General features: G+C 40.6%; 2 protein-coding genes across 4 annotated transcripts in view; one reads left to right on the forward strand and one right to left on the reverse strand.

Annotated features, from left to right (window-relative positions):
• The window catches only part of ITGB3BP (integrin subunit beta 3 binding protein), a 56,647-nt gene extending 39,951 nt beyond the window's left edge, over positions 1–16,696 (reverse strand). For both annotated transcript variants that reach the window (XM_070403360.1, XM_070403362.1), the window contains exons 1-2: positions 16,606–16,696; positions 7,508–7,550 (exon numbers count right to left, since the gene is read on the reverse strand). In XM_070403360.1, coding sequence (XP_070259461.1) covers positions 7,508–7,550; positions 16,606–16,610 — 48 coding nt within the window. In that variant the 5' untranslated portion in view covers positions 16,611–16,696. The remainder of the gene's footprint in view (positions 1–7,507; positions 7,551–16,605) is intronic.
• A 314-nt stretch (positions 16,697–17,010) lies between these two features.
• Positions 17,011–21,629, forward strand: part of EFCAB7 (EF-hand calcium binding domain 7) — a 66,447-nt gene continuing 61,828 nt past the window's right edge. Inside the window, exons 1-2 of one of the 2 annotated variants that reach the window (XM_070405273.1) lie at positions 17,011–17,118; positions 18,996–19,186. In XM_070405273.1, coding sequence (XP_070261374.1) covers positions 19,000–19,186 — 187 coding nt within the window. In that variant the 5' untranslated portion in view covers positions 17,011–17,118; positions 18,996–18,999. The remainder of the gene's footprint in view (positions 17,119–18,995; positions 19,187–21,629) is intronic. The other variant, XM_070405274.1, reaches the window with a different exon arrangement.

Below are 21,629 nucleotides of genomic sequence, written 5' to 3' on the forward strand. Positions count from 1 at the left end.
TATCAGGAGATGAAGACTTTAAAGGTCAATGACTGCTACCTGGAGATACTGTTTATTGGAAAGGACATCTAATAAAAAACACACGCCAACCTAAATGTGAATGAACATCTATGCCTGTCTGTGGACGTTAAAGACTCCTTGAGGATGAGGAGTCACTGACACAAAGGCAGACAGCTATCCCAAGTCATTGGCAAGGCCTGTATATGTACAGATTGATACTGAACTCAGAATCTTTTTGTTTGTCTTTCCCTGTCTGCTAATGATATTAGTCATAATAATAGTTATATTTGTTCTTTGGGTTTTTCTATATAGTCCAAATATTTATGATTACTGAGCATGTATATGATATCTGTTAATCCTCTTTCATGGCTCATGCAAATGTTATACTTAATGCCAAATACTGAAAGATGAGAAGGCAAAACTCGAATCATGATAGTTCAGAACAAGAGTGTTTTTTCACAATGAAGGCCATAAGACCTTACTGCCTTCCATTTACATGCCCTTCCTTTTTTGGGAAATATTCTGCCTTGACTCAGATCCCATGATTACAGTATTACCCCATCCCCAGTGGTGAACAAGACAATGTCAATACTGAGACTTCCTAGGAATGAGACTTTCTACTGCTGTGAGACCACACTGTCCAACCCAAAGGTTGGTCATCAATGCATCCTTCGGGCTGATTTCTGACCAAAAGGGGCAACCGTGGAGGAAAAAAGGGGATCTATGAAAAGTAACCTCACAGAGTGATCTGATCAAATTCCTAACTGAACAAGTCATGGTGGGCAGTAAAACACCAGACCTATAACTTCTTTACTGAAAGGTTTTAGGGAGGCCCTGCCCATTATTCTTGTGCGCCTAAGTCAGGGATGGGGAATGTCCACCCCGTGGGCCCCATAAGACCTAAGAAATCATTTGGTCTGGCCCTGCCAAGATTTATCAAAATTCAATAAATCTAGGAGCTTTTTTCATAGCAACATGAATTTATATTAAGCAAATGATGTTATAAATACCCAAATGGCCCTTAGCAGAAAAAAGGTTCCCTACCCCTGATCTAGGTTAACACACCTTTGAAATGCAAGTGGTGTATTAACCCTCAAGAGACCACATACTTGCCCTAGCTGGTTTGGCTCAGTGGATAGAGCGTCAACCTGTGGACAGAAGGGTCCTGGGTTCGATTATGGGCAAGGGCACATGCCCAGGTTGCAAGCTTGATCCCCAGTAAGGGTTGTGTAGGCGGCAGCCAATCAATGATTTCCTCTCATCATTGATGTTTCTCTCTCTCTCTCTCTCTCTCTCCTCCCGTTCCTCTCTAAAATAAAAAAAAAGAACACATACTCTTGTTAATATAAACCAATCCCCACCTCACTTTCTCCGATCTTCACACCCCCTTCTTAATTTCAAGTGCGTAAAAGAAACTGCAAAACTGTTTTTCTCAGGAACATTTGAGACCTTGTTCCATGGCTTATGTCATCAGTTTGGCTCAAATAAACTCTTATATTTAAAAAAAGGGGGCGAACATAGTGGGCACCAGAGCCACACTAAAGTGAGTCCTGCTCCATGAAGTTGGTCTCTACAAAGCAGATCCTCCACGGTGGTCATGGCCAGTCCTCCTAATTGATCAGCCTGGGGGTAAATCCTTCTCACTGATGTGCCCACAGCAATCAAGGCTCAACCACAACAGAAAGGTGCATACAGCCCACAGGGGATGCTGCGTAGTTGAAGTGTCCAGCTTGGGTGACTGGGGAGGCTGTGCCATTGGGCATACAGGACATCTACTACATAAGGTGACTCTATGGAGACCAGGAGACATAGCAGCTCTACCTAATACATAGATACAAACACAGGGAGGCTGCCAAAATGAGGAGACAAAGAAACATGTCCCTAATGAAAGAACAGAACAAAACTCTAAAAAAAGAATGTAACAAAATGGAGACAAACAATCTAACAGATGCAGAGTTCAAAACAATGATCATAAGAATGCTCACTGAACTTAAGGGAAGAATAGGAAAAATGAGAACATCAATAAGACCATTTTGGGCCTCTTGAGGTGATGTAACAGGAATTATACAGATTACCTATGAGGCACTTCTTACCAAACATTTGAACCAGAATCTAATCAATCCTCTATCTCTAACTACCATTTCTATAGGAAATAGGAAATATGAATAGAGAAATCATTTAAAGGATACCACAAGATTTTGGTTGATTAACCAAACCAGAATTTGGAAGATGCTTATAGAATAAATATCTGTCTTTCTCAAAAAATAAATTACAAGAAAAAGAGTAACATTTAAAAAGTTTCAAAAAGACTTAAAATATATAAGAACCATTACAATGTATAAACCTTGTTTGGATCCTTTTCTAATAAGCCAACTATAAAAGGACATTTTGAAACAACCATGGAAATAGGAATATTACCTTGGTGAAAGATATTATTAAGAAATTACTATTAATTTTGCAAGGTGTAATGGCACTATGGTCATGAAAGAAGTAATTATCTACTAGCAATGCATACTAAAGAATATTCTGATGAAATGACATGCCTAGGATTTACAAGTCTATATAGCATGTTACTGCTCAAAACAACATGAGACTACAAGTGCAAGAAAAAATGATGCAATCAGGAGACAAAGTAAACATGAGATGTATGAAGCTGTGGCTGGCATAACACGGCATAGTGTCTTATAGCAAACTTTTTTTCTTTTACCAGTAGAAAGAGAAAACTCTAAAATACCAATAAAAGTAGAAAATATATAAACCAGTAACATAGTTATTTATTATTATGTACTAGAGGCCCAGTGCACAGATTTGTGCACTGGTGGGGTCCCTTGGCCTGACCTGTGATTTTTGGGCCAAAACTGGCTCTCTGACATCCCCCGAGGGGTTCCGGATTGTGAGAGGGCACAGGCCGGGTGGAGGGACCCCACCGGTGCATCATCGGGGCCAGGGAGGGGCCGCAGGAGGGCTCCAGGGCCCTCACCCAGTCCTGATTGGTCGGACCGCAGCAGCAAACTAACCTACCGGTCGGAGCGTCTGCCCCCTGGTGGTCAGTGCACGTCTTATGAATGGTCAGACACTTAGCATATTAGGCTTTTATTATACAGAGAATTATGAACTGTACACAATTGTATGTGTTATTATTTTATAAGAATGGCAGCGTTCTAGGTTTGTTTACATCAGAATCATCACAAACACATGAGCAATGCACTGCACTATGATGTTATGATGGCTACATCACTAGGTGACAAAACTTTTCAGTTCCATTACAATCTTATGGGACATTGTATATGAGATCCACTGTTGACAGAAATTTCATTATGTGGTGCATGACTGTACATATGTATGTGTATATATATATTCTATATAATAATCCTATATAATGAAAGGGTAATATGCAAATCGAATGAACAGCAGAACGACCGGTCGCTATGATGCACACTGACCACCAGGGGGCAAACGCTCAACACAGGAGCTGCCCCCTGGTGGTCAGTGCACTCCCACAGGGGGAGCGTCCCTCAGCCACAAGCCAGGCTGATGGCTGGCAAGCGCAGCGGTGGTGGCAGGAGCCTCTCCCACCTCTGAGGCAGTGTTAAGGATGTCCGACTGCAGCTTAGGCCCATGCCTAAGCCATCAGTGGGATATCAGCTAAAGGGCGCAAGCTGGGCTGAGGGACACCCCCCGCATGAGTGTGCAAATCTCATGCACCGGGCCTCTAGTATATATTTACACTAGAGGCCCGGTGCACGAGATTCGTGCACAGAGGGGGGCATTTCCTTCAGCCCAGCCTGCACCCACTCCAATCGGGGACCTCTCGGGGGATGTCTGACCGCCGATTTAGGCCCACTGGAATCGGGCCTAATCAGGCGGTTGGATACCCCTCTCACAATCTGGGACCGCTGGTTCCTAACCCCCACCTGCCTGCCTTATTGCCCCTAACCCCTCTCCCTGCCCGATCGTCCCTAACCTCTCTGCCTGCCTGCCTGATCGCCCCTAACTGCCCTACCCTACCAGCCTGATCGAGCCCTCAACTGCTCTCCCCTGCTGGCCTGATCTCGCCCCCAACTGCTCTCCCCTGCCAGCCTGATTGCCCCTAACTGCCTCTGCCTGCCTGATCGCCCCTAACTGCCTCTGCCTGCCTGATCACTCCTAACTGCCTCTGCCTGCCTGATCACCCTAACTGCCCTCCCCTGCCGGCCTGATCTTGCTCCCAACTGCCCTCCCTGCAGGTCTGATCTGCCCCCAGCTGCCCTCCTCTGCTGGCCAATTTGGTTCTGATTGCTCAGTTTCTATGCCAGTCAGTGTCAAAAGCTCCACCTCCTAGACACCATTGGATCCTCATAGTTTGACCCAGATTTGGTTCTGATTGGTCAGTTTCTATGCCAGTCAGCGTCAAAAGCTCTGCCTTCTAGGCAGCCATTGGCTCCTTATATTCACCCAGATTTGGTTTTGATTGGTCAGTTTCTATGCCAGTCAGCATCTCTGGGCCTGCAACGGGGCCTGATCAGAAAGGCGGGGCTGATCAGCAGCCTTGGTGGAGGCTGGGAGAGAAATGGAGGGCGGCTGTTGGCGGGAGAGAGAGACAAGTTCTGATCAACGGCTGCCACTGAGGCTATGGATCAGACCCTGACTCCCCCTCTACAGGCCTCTCTCTGGGCCTGATCTGTAGCCCCCTAGGCATTCAGTACTGGGTCTGGGCGTCCACAGAGGCCCCAGTCAGTGCTGGGTCGCCATGGCAACCCAGCACTGACTTCCGGTCTGGTCGAGCCTTCAGTGGTAACAATCCTGGCTCTTTATATATATATATATATATATATATATATATATATATATATATATATGTTGCAAAATTGGCAAAATGCTACTAATTATTGAAACAACATGGAAGTTCATAAAATCATTTGTCCTACTTTTGTATATGTTTGAAAAATTTCATAATTAAAAGGTAAACAAAGCAAGGAAGAAGGGAAGGGGAGGGAAGGAGGGAGAGGGAGAGGAGCAGATTTGAGGCCGATCAGGAAGTAAATCTACAGAATGTAAGCTATAAAAGTTCCTAATCCTCAGAAGCCCTGTCTTAGATAAGACAAGCGTAGGCCATGGGAATAAGCAGATTTAGAAGTGTCCTACCAATAGTAATGTAATGATCTATGCCCAAACCTGAACTGCCATTCCAGATTTCTAGCAGCATGCCGAATGAGTTTGTCTTAGCAGGAAATATGCTCCTTCCCTTCCCACTTGTAGCATCTGCTCCTTTCATTCCTTCTATGAGGTGGACTGAAAGGGATTGTGTCAAGCTGGCTAGGTCTACAACCAGGAAGCCAGTGCTTAGAGAACAAGAACTTGAGCAGCCCAAATACTATAGGTGATGATAAATTGAAACTTTCAGGACTCCTCACAATCCCCAAACAATTTGGAAGGTTCAGTAAGTACTGATACTTGCAGTATACATTTTATATATTAAAGAAAGGTCACAGGGGATGATCCATACCTCTGCTTCCCATACTAGGAGAATGATTAAAAAAATGACTTTTGCAGACTTGCCCTAACATCACGGAGCATTAATCTGTAGCTCCATAGGAACACTGGGATATGAAAATTCCCAATATCTATGAGAGAGGAAATAGCAGATTAAGATAAACAGGCTCCACTTCAAACAAGTGGCATATAAGGGCTATCTCCTCTCCTTGGACACCAAACCCTTCTTCCTTCAACATTGTATTGCTCAGGCAAAATGACCAAAAATTACTACTAGTCCCACTGTAGCTTACAGCAATATCTACTCTTAGAAGTCTAGCTCTGTGTTTCTTCTTGAATGTCTGATTTTCCTTTGCATGGGCTAAGACAGCCTCAATGGGATCACTGACATGTGGGTAGATTCTTGGGAGCCTGGCTGTTTCAGGGTTGAGTTGTTTCTGGAGTAGATGGAAGGATAAATGTAGCTGAGGAGAGAAGACTAGACTTAAGAGCAGCACAGAAGCTATCAGACCTAAGATGTGAATATAGAGTTGCTAACAAATGATTAGGTAGAGTACAAAAGCTGAAAATATCAGAAACAGATGAGAAATGATGAAGGCCCAGGCGAGGATGCTGAAAACTGGTATGTGGCAGGTGCTGGCCAAGCTAAGTCAACTGGTTTAAAGGTACAAATTGGGCCAAACAAAACAATGTATTTTTCTAATACAGGATATTAGCTGTGGCACTGGCTTCCTTGATACATCGTAATTTGGAAAGAGAAAAGAAAGAAAGGAAGGAAGGAAGGGAGGGAGGGAGGGAGGGAGGGAGGGAGGAAGGAAGGAAGGAAGGAAGGAAGGAAGGAAGGAAGGAAGGAAGGAAAGAAAAGAAAGAGAGGAAGAAAGGAAAGGAAGGAAAGGAAGAAAGAAAGGAAAGGGCAGAAAACCTGCCATGACGACAACTGTACTTCACAAAGAGGATAAATTCCTAAATGGCTATTCTTTTCCATTCGAATAATGTCACCATCTCCCAAAGAACAGTTTTGGGGCAGGAAAGAGCAGTATTCCATTTCAAGCTGGACTACTCATCTACCCAAATACCATTTTGACCAAAGAAACAGATGCAGAATTACAGTCACAGCTGCATTCTGTACAGAGCAAGTTGGATAATGGTACTCTAAATTGCTAATTACACTGCTAATGATTTTTTTAGTGGCACTGCAGTATTTTGCCATCTTTGTTTAAATTTTTTAAAAAAGCATTTAGGAACTTTTAAAAATGGTAAACTGTTAAATACCAGTGAGTCTTCCAAAAAAGAATTCCATATAAAACCATTTCTTGAAATGGTATTCTCCTATGGGATTTTGTAGCAGCCTATTTATTGACTAGCTATTTGTTTTAATTTACTTTCTCACCAATTTATTTGCACTTAAGATTACTGAGGCCATAAGTAGCTCAGTATTAGTGTTTGTATCTAGATCCATATTGGTATGAAAAGATAATAAACTAACATATGTCATGATATGCTGGTATTGGGAATGTGCTATGACTAAATATACAAAAAGTAATAGCAACAGTACAATTTTATTTTTATTGTGACAACCATGGTGAAATTTATTACAGTGTTAGTATTTTATTGTTTAATCATGCCAGTGTAGCTGAAAAAGGTAATTACATTTTTGTTATAAAAATGCTGTTAATGTTTTTATTTCAGATATTATAGATTATAGAATGTAGATTAAAACATTACCATTGTCCCATATTGTTTCTTGTGTATTTAAGTGGCAGAAAATTTTTTCTACAAATAGTGAATTAATTTCTACTAAATTATTTCCATAATATTTCTAAATAATTTGCCTCTTAAATGAAACCTCAAGCTGGCCGGGAACTTCCATACATTAGATTTACAAAAATGTGTCATATGCAGAAAATTATGTACCAATCACAATTATACTACAATGTTTTTTGATGATTTTTATATTTAGTAAGGTAAATTAGCTGTTAAAAAATTAAGACCACAATCTTACTATGCAATTATAAATTCATAAGTAAATACTTACATGTGCTTCGAATGGATCATCCAATTTCAGTGATCTTTTAACACTGCAAACAAAATATTTAAAGAAATCTTAGATTTGATGTGCTTTAAGTAACCAAATATTTAAGAGTAGTATATATATAAAGATTCTAAGTTACCTTCTCCAAGTAAAGTAAAATACCATAAGAAAGCAATTTTCAGAGCAATGAAACTTTTTAAAATAGGATATTTCAAGATGGAATCATAATTAAATATTTAAATGGATCTTTTATGCATATATGATTTTATATATGCATTATCATCCAATTCAATCATTAGTCATATTATAAAATAATCTTAGTAAAAATTACTTATTTGTGTTCTAAAATAACACTAATAAAAATTATACAGCAGAGCAAAATAATTTACATACCTTCAATGGAGATACTGAAAGTACATTATTTACACAAATAATGCACTAGGTATTAAAATAAAGGTATGAGCAAGGTGAAACAAGTTTTCCACATTTTTATAGCTTTAAACATGATTCAATGCTACCAGACTATGACTTAACTGAGGAACAGATGCTCTATGTCTTTATAAGTCCCCAATCCATATGAAACTATTTTTTGTCTCCTTCGCTAAACTGATTCAGGAACATGCCAGGCTCTCTCTGTGCAAAATCTGTTCTGCTAAACTGGATGCCCAGCTGTTGGTGACAATGCTTAGAAAGGAAAGCTGAATATTTATAATACTTTATTTCATACAGCTGTCTTCTAAAGAGCAGTCATCAACATTTTATTGAATGCAGACTAAATGCTCAAAGGAGAAAAAGGTCAATATAAATTAAAACTAGTTTTCCCAGTGACAAATACAGAGTTATAAATATTTTCTTGATCCCTAAGAAACAGAAATTGTTATTTAAAATATTAGAGAATTTGTGCATTAGGAAAAAAAGATTGTATTACAGCTAAGGTTGCAGTATAGAAAACAAAAACTTATATATTCTAAAAATGACTATTCATAAATGACTGACTACTGACTTTCAAATAAGTGACAGGAGTGAGAAAAATAAAAGGGCTGGACAATTTACAGGAATTACTGTTCATTAAATATTAAATACAAAAATTTTATCTAGAAAGGATTCACTTAAATTTGCTACTACATCTATATTAGCCTATTACATAACATTATTTCTTGAGATTAATGAAACTGGTTTAAAGAATTATACATTTTCAAAGTCTATTTGAAATCAATATAATATAAATTCTCAATGAAGCAATAATAGAGGTAAGAACAAGTAAAAATGTCAGATAACCCCAAAAAAGTATTTTTATTTAGTTTTGGAATATACAGGTTGTCCCACTTTGAATAATTATTCATTCCAATGGGTTAAATCTGAAAAGAAAGAAGCATCAATTGAGCTATAAGAAAAAACTGTGTATACATTTTGGGGAGACACCTACTCAGGTGTGTAAGACGTTCTGGTTTTAATGAAACTTCAAAAGTAGAAATAAAAAACTAAAAGTATACAGAACAGCATTTTTTTAATCCTTTATTTTCAAATGCTGTTAAGATGCAATACTGCCCTACCCAGTTTGACTCAGTGGATAGAGCGTTGGCCTGAGGACTGAAGGGTCCCAGGTTCAATTCTGGCCAAGGGCACATGCCCGGGTTACAGGCTCGATCCCCAGTAGGGGGCGTGCAGGAGGCAGCTGATCAAAGATTCTCATTTATGTTTTTATCTCTCTCTCCTTTTTCCTACCTCTCTGAAAACAATAAAGAAATATATTTATTTTTTAAAAAAGATGCACTACTACCCTTCAGAAGGAAACAAAACCCCACCCTGTTATTAACTGTTTAAAATATTTTGCTTTATTATTGATGGTTAATTCCTTGAGAATGAAACTAAATGTTTGGATTTTAAAGGCTTCTAGTTTAGGTCCTAGACTGATCTAAGTAGTCCAAGGAAATATGTAAAAATAAGCAAGAAAGTGAGCAGAATTAGATTGCTATCTCCCAGTTTAACAGTTTAGTGAGAATCTGAATCATATTTTATTGTGGGAAATGTAATTTTCAGATAATTCAGGTATCCAATACTCAAAAGCTAAAAATATTTACAAGAATCATAAAAAAATTAATAGAGAAAATTGGAGAAATCACTTAGTTAATTCAGTAAGGTTGAGTTGACCACTATCACGCAGATCGAGTTAGAGAACTCAGATCTAGGTCCTGTGCATCATAAATCTTTGTTAAATTGAAGGGGAAGAACTAAAGAAAAGATAAGGAAGAACAAACCTACTAGAGGAATTTATGACCATCTATTCTTACCACCCTCTATTAGAACTGGGCTCACTGTCAAGATATCAATTATTAAATTAAGCACCTACTATATGCTTTTACCTGTTTTGTTTTGTTTTTTTAACCCACTCTTTTATCCAGATACAACTGTAATAAAAGCATGAGATGATGTCAAGCAGACTAGGATAATGTTAACAGGAACAGAGAGGAAGAGATGGATAAAACATATTATAAAAGAAGTACAGGCAAAACTTGATTAGATATATGGGCTATTTTCCTAAAGTATACACTCACCTGCTACCAGTATTAGTTAGCAATTAAAAGTGATATATATCTGGTAGTTCTGTAAAGTTATAAGCAGCTCTTGTGGTTACTACCTTGGTTTAAAAAAATGGGGCACTCAAAAATTGGCAAAGAACTCAAATAGGCATCTCTCCAAAATTACACAAATGGCCAGTAAACACATGAAAAGATGCCCAACATCACAAATATTAAGAGCGGCACTAATATTAAGGAAATGCAAATCAAAACCACAATGAGATATCACTTAACAACTATTAGGATGGCTACTATAAAAATAACAACAGATAAAAAGTGTAGGTCAGGATGCAGAGAAAGTAGAACTCTTGCGCACTGCTAGTGGTACTACAGAATCATACAGTTGCTATGGAAAACACTTGGGCAATTCCTCAAAAAACTAAACATAGAATTATCATCTAACTCAGCAATTCCATTTCTGGTATATACCCCAAAGAACTGAAAGCAGGGACATGAACAGATATTTGTACACCCCTATTCACAGCAGTATTGTTCACAATAGCCAAAAAATACAAGTACCAGTAATGCAAATGTCCATCAACAGATGAATGAATAAATAAAATGGTATATACACACATGCACATATACATACACACAATGGAATATTATTCAATCTTAAAAAGGAAATTCTGCCCTTGCTGGGTGGCTCAATTGGTTGAAGTGTTATCCCATACACCAAAAGGTTGGGGGTTCAATTCTGGTCAGGGCATATACCTAGGTTGTGATTTGATCTCTGGTCAGTGTATGTACGGGAGGCAACTGATAGATGTTTCTCTCTCTCTCTAAAATCAATAAAAACATATCCTTGGGTAAGGATAAGAAAAAAAAAAGGAAATTCTGACACATGCTACAACACAGATGAACCTTGAAAACATTATGCTCAGTAAAACAAGCCAATTACAAAAGGACAAATAGTATGTGATTCCACTCAAATGAGGTATATTTTAACACAAAAGAAATTATTCTAAAAAATGTGAACTATCATTTGATTCCTAATTAAGAACTAAGAATGGTATCATTTGAGGTTCTCTTACAGGACTTTTAATTTTTTAAAAATATATTTTTATTGATTTCAGAGAGGAAGAGAGTGGGAGAGATAGAAATATCAATGATGAGAGAGAATCATTTATCCGCTGCCCCCTGTGCGCCCCCTACTGAGGATTGAGCCTGCAGCTCAGCATCTTACAGGACTTTTAAAACATTAGATTACATATAATTTTGAATAGCTGAGCTGAGGGTAAGAGTGTGTGGGAGAGGGGGATTAGGAAGATAAAATAAGTAAAGCAGATAAGACTCAGGGAGCTTTGATGCTCTGCCAAATTCTTCCCCTAAGGTCAGGCAAATCACATAAACTCACTGAGCTCCAGAAACTTAATATTGGCCTGTAAACTAGTAGGAAATTTCTGAATGGAAAATAAAAATATGATTTGATATGTCAGTGTTTTCATTTACTCCTCACTATAATAAGGATGATAATATTGCCAGCTACTTCACGGGAGTATGCTTATGAGATAACTTAGAAATCCTTTAATGAACAGAAATGGCCAAATTCACATCCCATGTGACTCCTCAGGTGTAAATTGAGATATCTAAAATGATTATCCCCATTCTATGTATAGGAATGAACTACAAAGGGAAAAGAACCTTCTATATCCTCTCTGCATTCTCCCTCTCATTCAAGCCTATGCTCTTTTGTGTTCAACATTTATAATGATTACACGATAATTCACTATCACAGCATGGGTGAGTAGGAACATCACTCCACTACATGTATAAATATGGTCACATGTGAAAGCACCTATATAACAATGAAGCCTCTGTTTTTTGTGACAAAACTGGTCAATACTGCAACCAGTTATTGGACAACATGCCCTTGACCGGAATCGAACCTGGGACCCTTCAGTCCACAGGCCAACGCTCTATCCACTGAGCCAAACCGGTTTCGGCATATAAAACTTTTTAAAAATATATATTTTATTGAGACAACCAAGATGGTGGCATAGATAAACACCTGAACTTGCTGCCGTACACAACCACATTAAAACTACAACTAAAAGACAAAACTAATACCATCCAGAACCACAGGAAGGCTGGCTGAGTGGAAATTCTACAACTAGAAGGAAAGAGAAAAGTGCATTGAGACCGGGAGGAGGTGCAGAGGTGTGGAAGTGGGGAGGTACAGAGACGTGTACGAAAGGGGCTGGCAGGTGGGTACACTGTTGTCTTTTTCAATCGGGAGGGAGATACAAGCTCCTGACTGCTCTGAACTCCAATTCTGGGCGAGAATATGGGGACCCAGACTCATATGGAGAGAAACTGGACTGTCTGGCATCGGGCCAGAACATGAGGGCGGCTCTCTCGCAGAGGTGCTTGCAGCATTCATTGTTCCTGCATGGGGCCACGGGACACAGACCCCGGGACCTCTCTGAGCCAGAGCAGACTGGCAGCCACTGCGGTTTGCTCCACCCTGGTGATTCCCTGAGACCCCGCCCCACCCAATTTACAACCCCACCCAAGCTATGTGCAGAGGCTTTTGCATGTGAATGGCCTGGTCTTTCTCTGCCTAAAAACCTGTCAAACTGTAGCTGGGTCAGAGAACCCCAGAGCTTCCAAAAGAAGGACTAAGGCTCATTAGCAGCTTGCATTGCTTCACAGCTGAGCCTCATCTGGGCACCGCCAAACCCCAAACAAAGAGGAGGAATCTGCAGATCTCTCTGTAGCTCCTGCTGGGTGGCCTCAGGCAGTGGCTGAATTTGCACCTCCTTGGAGATCCAAGAGACAGTGTACCCAGCGGTCAGAGTGAGACCATCCAGATTATAACTCTTCACATCCATAAGAGACACACTCAGGGGGCAGACTCAGTGAACGCCAAAGCCCCACTGAAGCAAGTCCTGCCCCAGAAGGGTGTCTCTAGCACAGAAGTTTTCCCATTGTAGACACAACTTGGTCCACACAGCCAATTGGCCTGGAGGTCAATTCCTCCCAGTGATACCAACAGCAATCAAGGCTTAACTACAACAAGACTGTGCACACAGCCCACAAAGGGGTGCACCAAGAGTGTCCACCTCAGGTAATTAGGGAGGCTGAGCCATTGGGCCCTATAGGACACCTAGCACACAAAGCCACTCTATCAACACAGGGAAGCAGCCAAAATGTGAAGACAAAGAAACAGGTCACAAATGAAAGAAATGGAGGAAAGCAAACTACTGGATACAGAGTTCAAAACCACGGTTATAAGGTTATTCAAGAATCTTCTAGAAACCTCCGAGAAATATAGTGAGACCCTCAAGGATATGAAAAAGGACCAATTAGAAATTAAGCATACACTGACTGAAATAAAGAATAATATACAGAGATCTAAAAGCAGACTAGAGGATCCCAAGAATCAAATCAAAGATTTGAAATACAAGGAAGCAAAAAACACCCAACCGGAAAAGCAAAATGAAAAAAGAATACAAAAAGATGAAGATAGCGCAAGGAGCCTCTGGGACAACGTCAAGCATACCAACATCCGAATTATAGGGGTGCCAGAAGAAGAGAGAGAGCAAGATATTAAAAACCTATTTGAAGAAATAATGACAGAAAACTTCCCCTACCTGGTGAAAGAAATAGACTTACAAGTCCAGGAAGCACAGAGAACCCCAAACAAAAGGAATCCAAAAAGGACCACATCAAGACACATCATAATTAAAATGTCAAGGGCAAAAGACAAAGAGAGAATACTAAAAGCAGCAAGAGAAAAACAGTTAGTTACCTACAAGGGAGTACCCATACGACTGTCAGCTGATTTCTCAACAGAAACTATGCAGGCCAGAAGGGAGTGGCAAGAAATATTCAAAGTGATGAATAGCAAGGACCTACAACCAAGAGTACTCTACCCAGCAAAGCCATCATTCAGAATTGAAGGTCAGATGAAGAGCTTCACAGATAAGAAAAAGCTAAAGGAGTTCATCACCACCAAACCAGTATAATATGAAATGCTGAAAGGTATTCTTTAAGAAGAGGAAGAAGAAAAAGTAAAGTTAAAAATTATGAACAACAAATTCATATCTATCAACAAGTGAATCTAAAAATCAAGTGAATAAAAAATCTGACGAACAGAATAAACTGGTGAATAGAATAGAATCAGGGGCATAGAAAGGGAGTGGACTGACAATTCTCAAGGGGAAGGGGGTGTGGGGGGTGTGGGGGGTGCGGGAAGAGACTGGACAAAAATTGTACACCTATGGATGAGGACAGTGGGGGGAAGGTAAGGGTAGGGAGTGGGGTGGGAACAGGATGGAGGGGAGCTATGGGGGGAAAAGAGGAACAACTGTAATAATCTGAACAATAAAGATTTATTAAAAAAATAAAAAAGTAAATATATTTTATTGATTTTTTTACAGAGAGGAAGGGAGAGGGATAGCAAGTTAGAAACATCATTGAGAAACATCGACCAGTTGCCTCCTGCACACCCCCTACTGGGGATGTGCCCGCAACCAAGGTATATGCCCTTGACCAGAATTGAACCTGGGACCCTTCAGTCCACAGGCAGACGCTCTATCCACTAAGCCAAACCGGTTAGGGCCATAAACCTTTTTATTAGGTATTGGTTCAAGTCTTTGAGCCTTTATTTTAATAAGGTTTTTGTCTTTTTACTGTTGAGTTGTAAGAATTCTTTATATATACTATAGTATACTTTTAAAAATAAATTTGTGTCAGATATACTAGTATGTCCTATGAAGTCAACCTCAACTTCAAGGTTACATATTTATTGTCAGAATATCTGTACCACAGACTCTTCTAATATAACACGTACCTGTTAACATGCTAGGAAAACAATTATCCAAAAGTTCCACTTTTAATAGTTTTTTGGTTCCCCACAATCTATACAGAACGGGATCATAGTTATCACCACTTACTAAGCAAATGCACACCAGTTTCCATTGTATTCCTATTTAGTAGGACTTTTGCTACATTATCCTTGAAGGTTCACAAAAGTGCTAACTGGATTTTTTTTTAAGTGCAGCAATAGGAAAACAAGTCTTCTTGCTTAATCCTGGGGAAAGCAAAACCTTTTCAATAATCCTAACTTTTAAGGATATAATTGGCCCGGCAGGCATGGCTCAATGGTTGAGCATAGACCTATGAACCAGGAGGCCACCTCGAGCTGTAGCCCCAGGGTGGGGGTGCAGGAGGCAGCCAATCAATGATTCTCTCTCATCATTGTTTCTTTCTCTCTCTCCCTCTCCCTTCCTCTTTGAAATCAATAAAAATGTACTTTTTAAAAAAAGGATATAAGTGAAACACATTTATTGATATTGTGTAGGACACCATATTAAGTGCTGAGTTTTCTTATCTGGAATTTATAGATAATAGTACCTCCTATTTCTTATCTGGAAATTATAGATAATAGTACCTCCTAAAGTCCTTTTTTAGGATTCAATGAGAATATGTAGGTAGATTGTTAAAACTGTACCAGATCACAAGGATTCAAGAAATGTAGGTTATTCTTTTTTTCTTTTTCTTTTTAATCCTCACCCGAGGATATTTTTCCATTGGTTTTTAGAGAGATTGGAAGAGAGAGGGAAAGACAGAGATAAACATCCATGTGAGATTGGTTCTCTCCTGGGGCACTGAGGGGAGGGGGAGGGGGAACGGGAACCAGGACCCTTAGGTCTGCAGGCCAACGCTCTATCCACTGAGCCAAATTATTATTTCTTTACATTCTTTCCACTTTCATGTCAATTCTTATTTAATACAAATATTTCCCCCTCTGTGTTGCTTTGCATTTGGCTCAAATCTAAAAATAATAGTGGAATAAGTAAGTTACTTCAGAAATGCACAGGAGGGGTACGGTACCTAAGTCAACCTGGGGACAAGGGCTGCCAGAAAATTTCACGTGTTAGATAGTAATCCCTCCACCCCAAAGAAAAACTTATTTCCTGAACTTTTTAAAAGTTTCTATACAGCAGCAATAAGGAAACTGACACCAGAATTGGCTACGCCTCCTTTCATAGCTGGAATGCAGGTCTCTTGAGACCCAGTTCTTTTCTGTTGCATAGAAAAGGTGGAAATTTATTGAGGAACAAGTACAGACTCCCACGTGGGGAGGCGGAAAGAGCCCCCCAGACCCAGTTCTTGAGTTGCCTTATAAGTTTGTAGGAACTCACCACACTCATGGGCATCGTCAAATGACGTGGCGTGTTCCAATCGACTCCATCCCATTCTTGGTATGTTAACCATATCTGGAATTACTTCAAGCGCTAAAATACATCACAGGCTACAGCCCACAGCCTATAAGCCCAGTCAAAGGCCGGGGAGAGTCAGGACTAACGTGGACCAAGACTACCACCTAACTGCGGCTGCAAGGTGGGCAGAGGTGGGTTGAGGGTATCAAGTGGGTAAGCACCAGGAACTGTCGGCGGAGGAGACAAGTTTATACTCAGAAAAGTAGAAAAACACAAAAGGTTACTAACACACAAACTCTCCAGGCTCGCAGAGGGGCCCGACACACAGCAATGCCTGGACGGAGATACCTACGGCATTTCCACACTGAGGGAAGGACCACTGCCGCCGGACCAAACTAAGCGAGCAATCTCCTCCGCAGACAGAAAGAACCTCCGGAAGGAAACGCGGAGCCTGAAAAGCGCGGGCGAGCCGGCGCTCGACCAGGTGTCACACTCAATGTAGCCCGCCGGAAACACAGACCCGCGACAACGCATCCGAGATCCTGCGGGGAAAGGAGGAGGGGGTGTCGGTCAGAGACCGCATCCAGCCCCTTGCAGTGCAGCCCAGGACCTCGCTCACGATGCTGGCCATACCAGCCCTGGATGGAGGAGCAACAGGACCGTCTCTGACCACTGTGGATTAACGATTCCCTAGATTCCTAGCCGGACCTTTTTGGGAGGTGCGCTGTGTCTGATTTCCGGTGGCAGAGAGGTGCAGTTGCCATGGTAATTAGAGAAAGGCCGAGGTCCGTCCGGCTTCGGTGAGCGGATCGTGGAATCCGTGCAGAGAATTGGCTGCGCCCGTTCGTCTGTAAACTGCAATTAGGTAGCGATCGAGCCGCGGTCTCTCTCTGCGCGTCGTGTCCCTTACTGCTCGGCTTTCCTCTCACCCGCTTCGTTACCTTCTCTGTCATACTAACACCGGGTGCACGGCGGGACCTGAAATGTACACATAAATGCAGGCTCATGCTCTGAGAAATACAGAAAGACAGCGATGCTGCCGGGATCAGCTGTGCACATGTTTCTCCGCGTGGGGACGGTGTGGCTGGCGCTCTGTTTCCACTCGGCCCTGGAAAAGCCCGAGGCGCTTGTTCGTTTATTTTTCTCGCTACCGTGCGGCTGGTTATTGATGGAGCCGTTTGCTGCAATGTGCTCTCTAGGCCCCTGCCTGGCGCTCGGGCTGGAGTCTTAAATGAAGGAGGTTTCCAAGCCTGAGGGGGGTCCAGTTATATATTTATTTAAGCCTAGTTTCGGCTCCCCTCACAGAAAGGGAAAGAATAGAATTCTGGCCCATTTCTGCCGGGGGATTTCCACGGGAGGGAGGCACCTTATTTGGAAAGAGTATTCGAAGACAATCCAAATAAATAAATAAATAAATAAAACCCATCACATTTTAAAATTGCTTGCTGCAAAATGCACGATCTCTCTTCCTCGTTGGAACGGTTTTCTTTCCCATTTTTTGGAGGAGATGCGTGCACGCATATGTGTTTAAAACTCTGATGCTTAATTATCGCGATACCAATTTGCAGTAACCAGACTGTGACACCACGTCCCTATGGGGTCCTTCTAAATCTGGTGTAATAGGAAAGTGTCAGGCAGGCGGTCTGTGTATTATAAATAGGGTACTTCATCCATGATAAGCGATTATTATCTTTCTTTCCCAAGTGTAAAAGACCTATATAATTCAAGAAGGTGCAAGTGATTTAGGCCTCTTGAGTAAGAATCCAATGAGTCCTGAAGGGGACCCTACCTGTGTCGTCTTATTGTTGAACTTGAAATATTCAATTTATTAGGCTGGAATGTATTTTTTAAAGTCAAAGCTGGGTAAAATAATGTTGGAAGCTGTTAGACGGCCAGCACGATTTAGTGCCTCATTGTAACTATTGTACAAGAAGCCTTCATGCACATTAATAAAGAAGAAACGGTTACTGAAATTTACTGACTTTGGCTACCGACTGTTCAGTTGGGGACTCTGTGCCCCTCAATTTTCTCATCTGTAAAATGGACTAAAAATACCTGACCACTGTAGTAGGGACACATCATGATGTATGACCGTTTTTTTAAGCTCTTATGAGCAGAGGTGTTATATAAACCCAAAACATTATTGTTAGTAATGGAACAGTAACATCTCATAACACTATAAATGGGATTTTTAAAAACCAGTCATGTAAAATGTGGGGCTGCATTATTGAAAGGTTAGTGAAATGACCTGCTTGATCCTGCTGTGGAGATGGATGCCAACTGCCAATCACATTACATCCACGTTCTTGTTACTGTGGAGTTTCACTCTATGTACAGCTTCTTTAGCACTTAATTTGTGCCAAGCACTGTTCTATATGCTTCACATATATTAACTTACTAGTATTTAATCCTCATGACAATCCTATGAAGAGTCTTAACTGGCTGTCCTGTTATTTTGAGAGAATAGATATAGGTTTTTCCTTTCCTATGATTCTTCTTTGTATTTGTTACATCTTTGTTTTGGTTTTGTTCTTTGGTATATACATATATATTAATAAAGCAGAAACTTTTCTAGTTTACCAGATAATACAACCTTATGCATATTATAATGTTCCTCTTTTTTCCCCCCACAACTAACAACTTTAATGTCTTGATCCTCCCACTCCCATTTGAAAGGCAAGATGACATTTGCACTTGAGGGGATTAACATTTACTAAACCAGTTTTTAAAATTATTTTTTAGTGGAATGGCCATCAGTCCAGGAAGTAATGCAGCCTTCTCCAGTCAGAAATCATCGCTTTCCGAGAGTCCTCGAACAAAGAAATATCCACTAACTGAAGAGGAGATATTTTATATGAACTGTAGAGCTGCCTACTTAACTGTTTTCAAAAGCAGCTTAGAAAACATTATTTCTAAAGATCAACTTTACTTAGGTAAAAAAAAAAAAGTATTTTCCCTTATTTGTTGAAAGTTAATTAAATCAGAAAGACTGGAATTAGAATTATGTTGTCAAATCATCCCAATTTTAGTTGTTTGAGCAATGGAACTACTACATTATGCCATTTTATATAGTTACATATTGTAGGATCTTCAAAATAAAACTTTCAATGTTTATGCAGGATAGAATTGTACTTTTAAACCTGTCAATTACTTGCTTTCAAATTTTTTTAAATTCTCATTTTGGTACAGGAAGATTTACAATAGAATTAAAACACTTTTGGCATCTGAATAGCTACTCTGAATTTGACCTATATTAAGGAAAATGTAAAGGATATATAAAAATGGGGTGAATAGCTATAAAAGAAAAGTATTAGAAAACTAGAGGCCTGGTGTACAAATTCGTGCACGGGTGGGGTCCCTCAGCCTGTCCGGCGATTGGGGCTGATCAGGTCCAGCCGGCGGGGGGAGGGACCGCAGGAGGTTGGCTGTGGGAGTGCACTGACCATAGAGGACAGCTCTTGCGTTGAGGGTGGTCAGTGTGTGTCATAGCTACCCTGGTGGTCAGTTCACATCATAGCTACCGGCCAGTTGTCTGGTTCTAGCAGTTGCTTCAGCTTTTTATATATAGACTAGAGGCCCAATGCATGAAGATTTGTGCAAGAATGGGTCTTCCTTCCCCTGGCTGCTGGCACCGCCTTCGCTTCGGCTGGAGCCGCCTTTCTGCCTTCGCTCTGGCCCAGAGCTGCCCTTCTGCCTTCACTCTGTCCCAGAGCTGCCTTTCCGCCTTCCCACGCTGCCCAGAGGCCCGGAGCAGCTGGGGCAGTGCGGAATGCCTGCGTCATCGCCATGGCCCTCCCCCCCCCCCCCCCCCCCCGCCCCCGGCCACTTGGTGCCTGGGCGTGTGCGTGCTGCCCACAGGCCCGCCATCTTTGTCGGGTTAATTTGCATACTCCTGATTGACTGTGGGGTGCCGCGAAGGTACAGCCAATTTACATATTTGTCTATTATTAGTGTAGATAACTGAATTTTTTAAAAAATATATTTTATTGATCTTTTACAGAGAGTAAGGGAGAGGGATAGAGAGTTAGAAACATCGATGAGAGAAACATTGATCAGCTGCCTCCTGCTCACCCCCCACTGGGGATGTGCCAGCAACCAAGGCACATGCCCTTGACCAGAATCGAACCCGGGACCCTTTAGTCCGCAGGCTGACGCTCTATCCACTGAGCTAAACCGGCCAGGGCAATAACTGAAATTTTAAGAGAATTAAGAGTTCTGGGTTTGGGTTGGCTTGGTTTTGTGTGTGGGTGGAGGGTTGGTCTTTTTTTTGCTTCTCTCCATTGTATTTTGAATTCCTCTGGTTGCAAATATCTCCTCAAGCAAGGAATTGGTTCTTACTAGCTGAATCGAATAATTTGGAGGTCTTTAGACTTAAGAGAGTGGTATACAACAACACTGAATACACAAGTTATTTTCATCAAGGCTAATAACTTTCTGAGTAGAGAAACTGAATTATTTTGACAAATTTAGAGGCAGTTTCCTTTAATAAAAAATCTGACATATTTTTGCAATGTCTTGGGTTTGTATGCTGTAAGATCTCTATTTGAGGAAATCCATTTTGTGGAATATAACATAGTTTATGTTTTACTGTAAATTATAGTTTTAGTTTTTTTCTCTTTATTCTTTTGAAAATAGGCTGAGATCACAAAAGTTTAAAAGTTTACCATGCCTTCTGCTACATGGCATTTAGTTTGTTAATCAATGAATAGGTATTACTAAGGTGCTATCAGTCTTATAGAATTACCTGGGAGGATAATAATGCAGTTTTTGTCACTTCAGTATTATACACACTTTTGGTTTTATGGTGGAATACTCTTTGTAGCATTGTAATGACTGATTTCACATAATCTAGATTTTAAAAATGTGGTGTGTAACCTGATTAAAATTAGGTTAGAAGTTACTAAATTATACCTGTTTCTTAACTTACTGAGTACATGTTTTGGGCATAATGAGTTTTATTCTGAGAAAAATTGTTCTGTAAGTAACAGTATCTTTTAAAATATTTTGTTATTGAAGATAGCAACAAGCATATGCTTGTGGGAAAGAGGTTTCAAAACTGGACGAAATACCATTTCTTTACATGGGCTTTTAACTTCAAGTAACTTCACTGGGGTCCTACTTCTATTCCCAGCATTTATTTATTTAAATACATTTTTATCGATTTCAGAGAGAAAGGGAGAGGGAGAGAGAGATAGAAACATCAATGAAGAGAGAGAATCATTGATAGACTGCCTCCTGCAGGCCTCCTGCTGAGGATCGAGCCCACAATCCAGGCATGTGCCCTTGTCTGGAATCAAACCTGGGACCCTTCAGTCCACAGGCTAAAGCTCTATCCACTGAGCAAAACCGGCTAGAGTGTATTCCCAGCTTTTAAAG

Source organism: Myotis yumanensis, unplaced genomic scaffold, assembly GCF_028538775.1.
Source record: "Myotis yumanensis isolate MYYU_CA2020_CCGP unplaced genomic scaffold, mMyoYum1.0.hap1 SCAF_2, whole genome shotgun sequence".
In the NCBI taxonomy this organism is placed as follows: Eukaryota; Metazoa; Chordata; class Mammalia; order Chiroptera; family Vespertilionidae; genus Myotis; species Myotis yumanensis.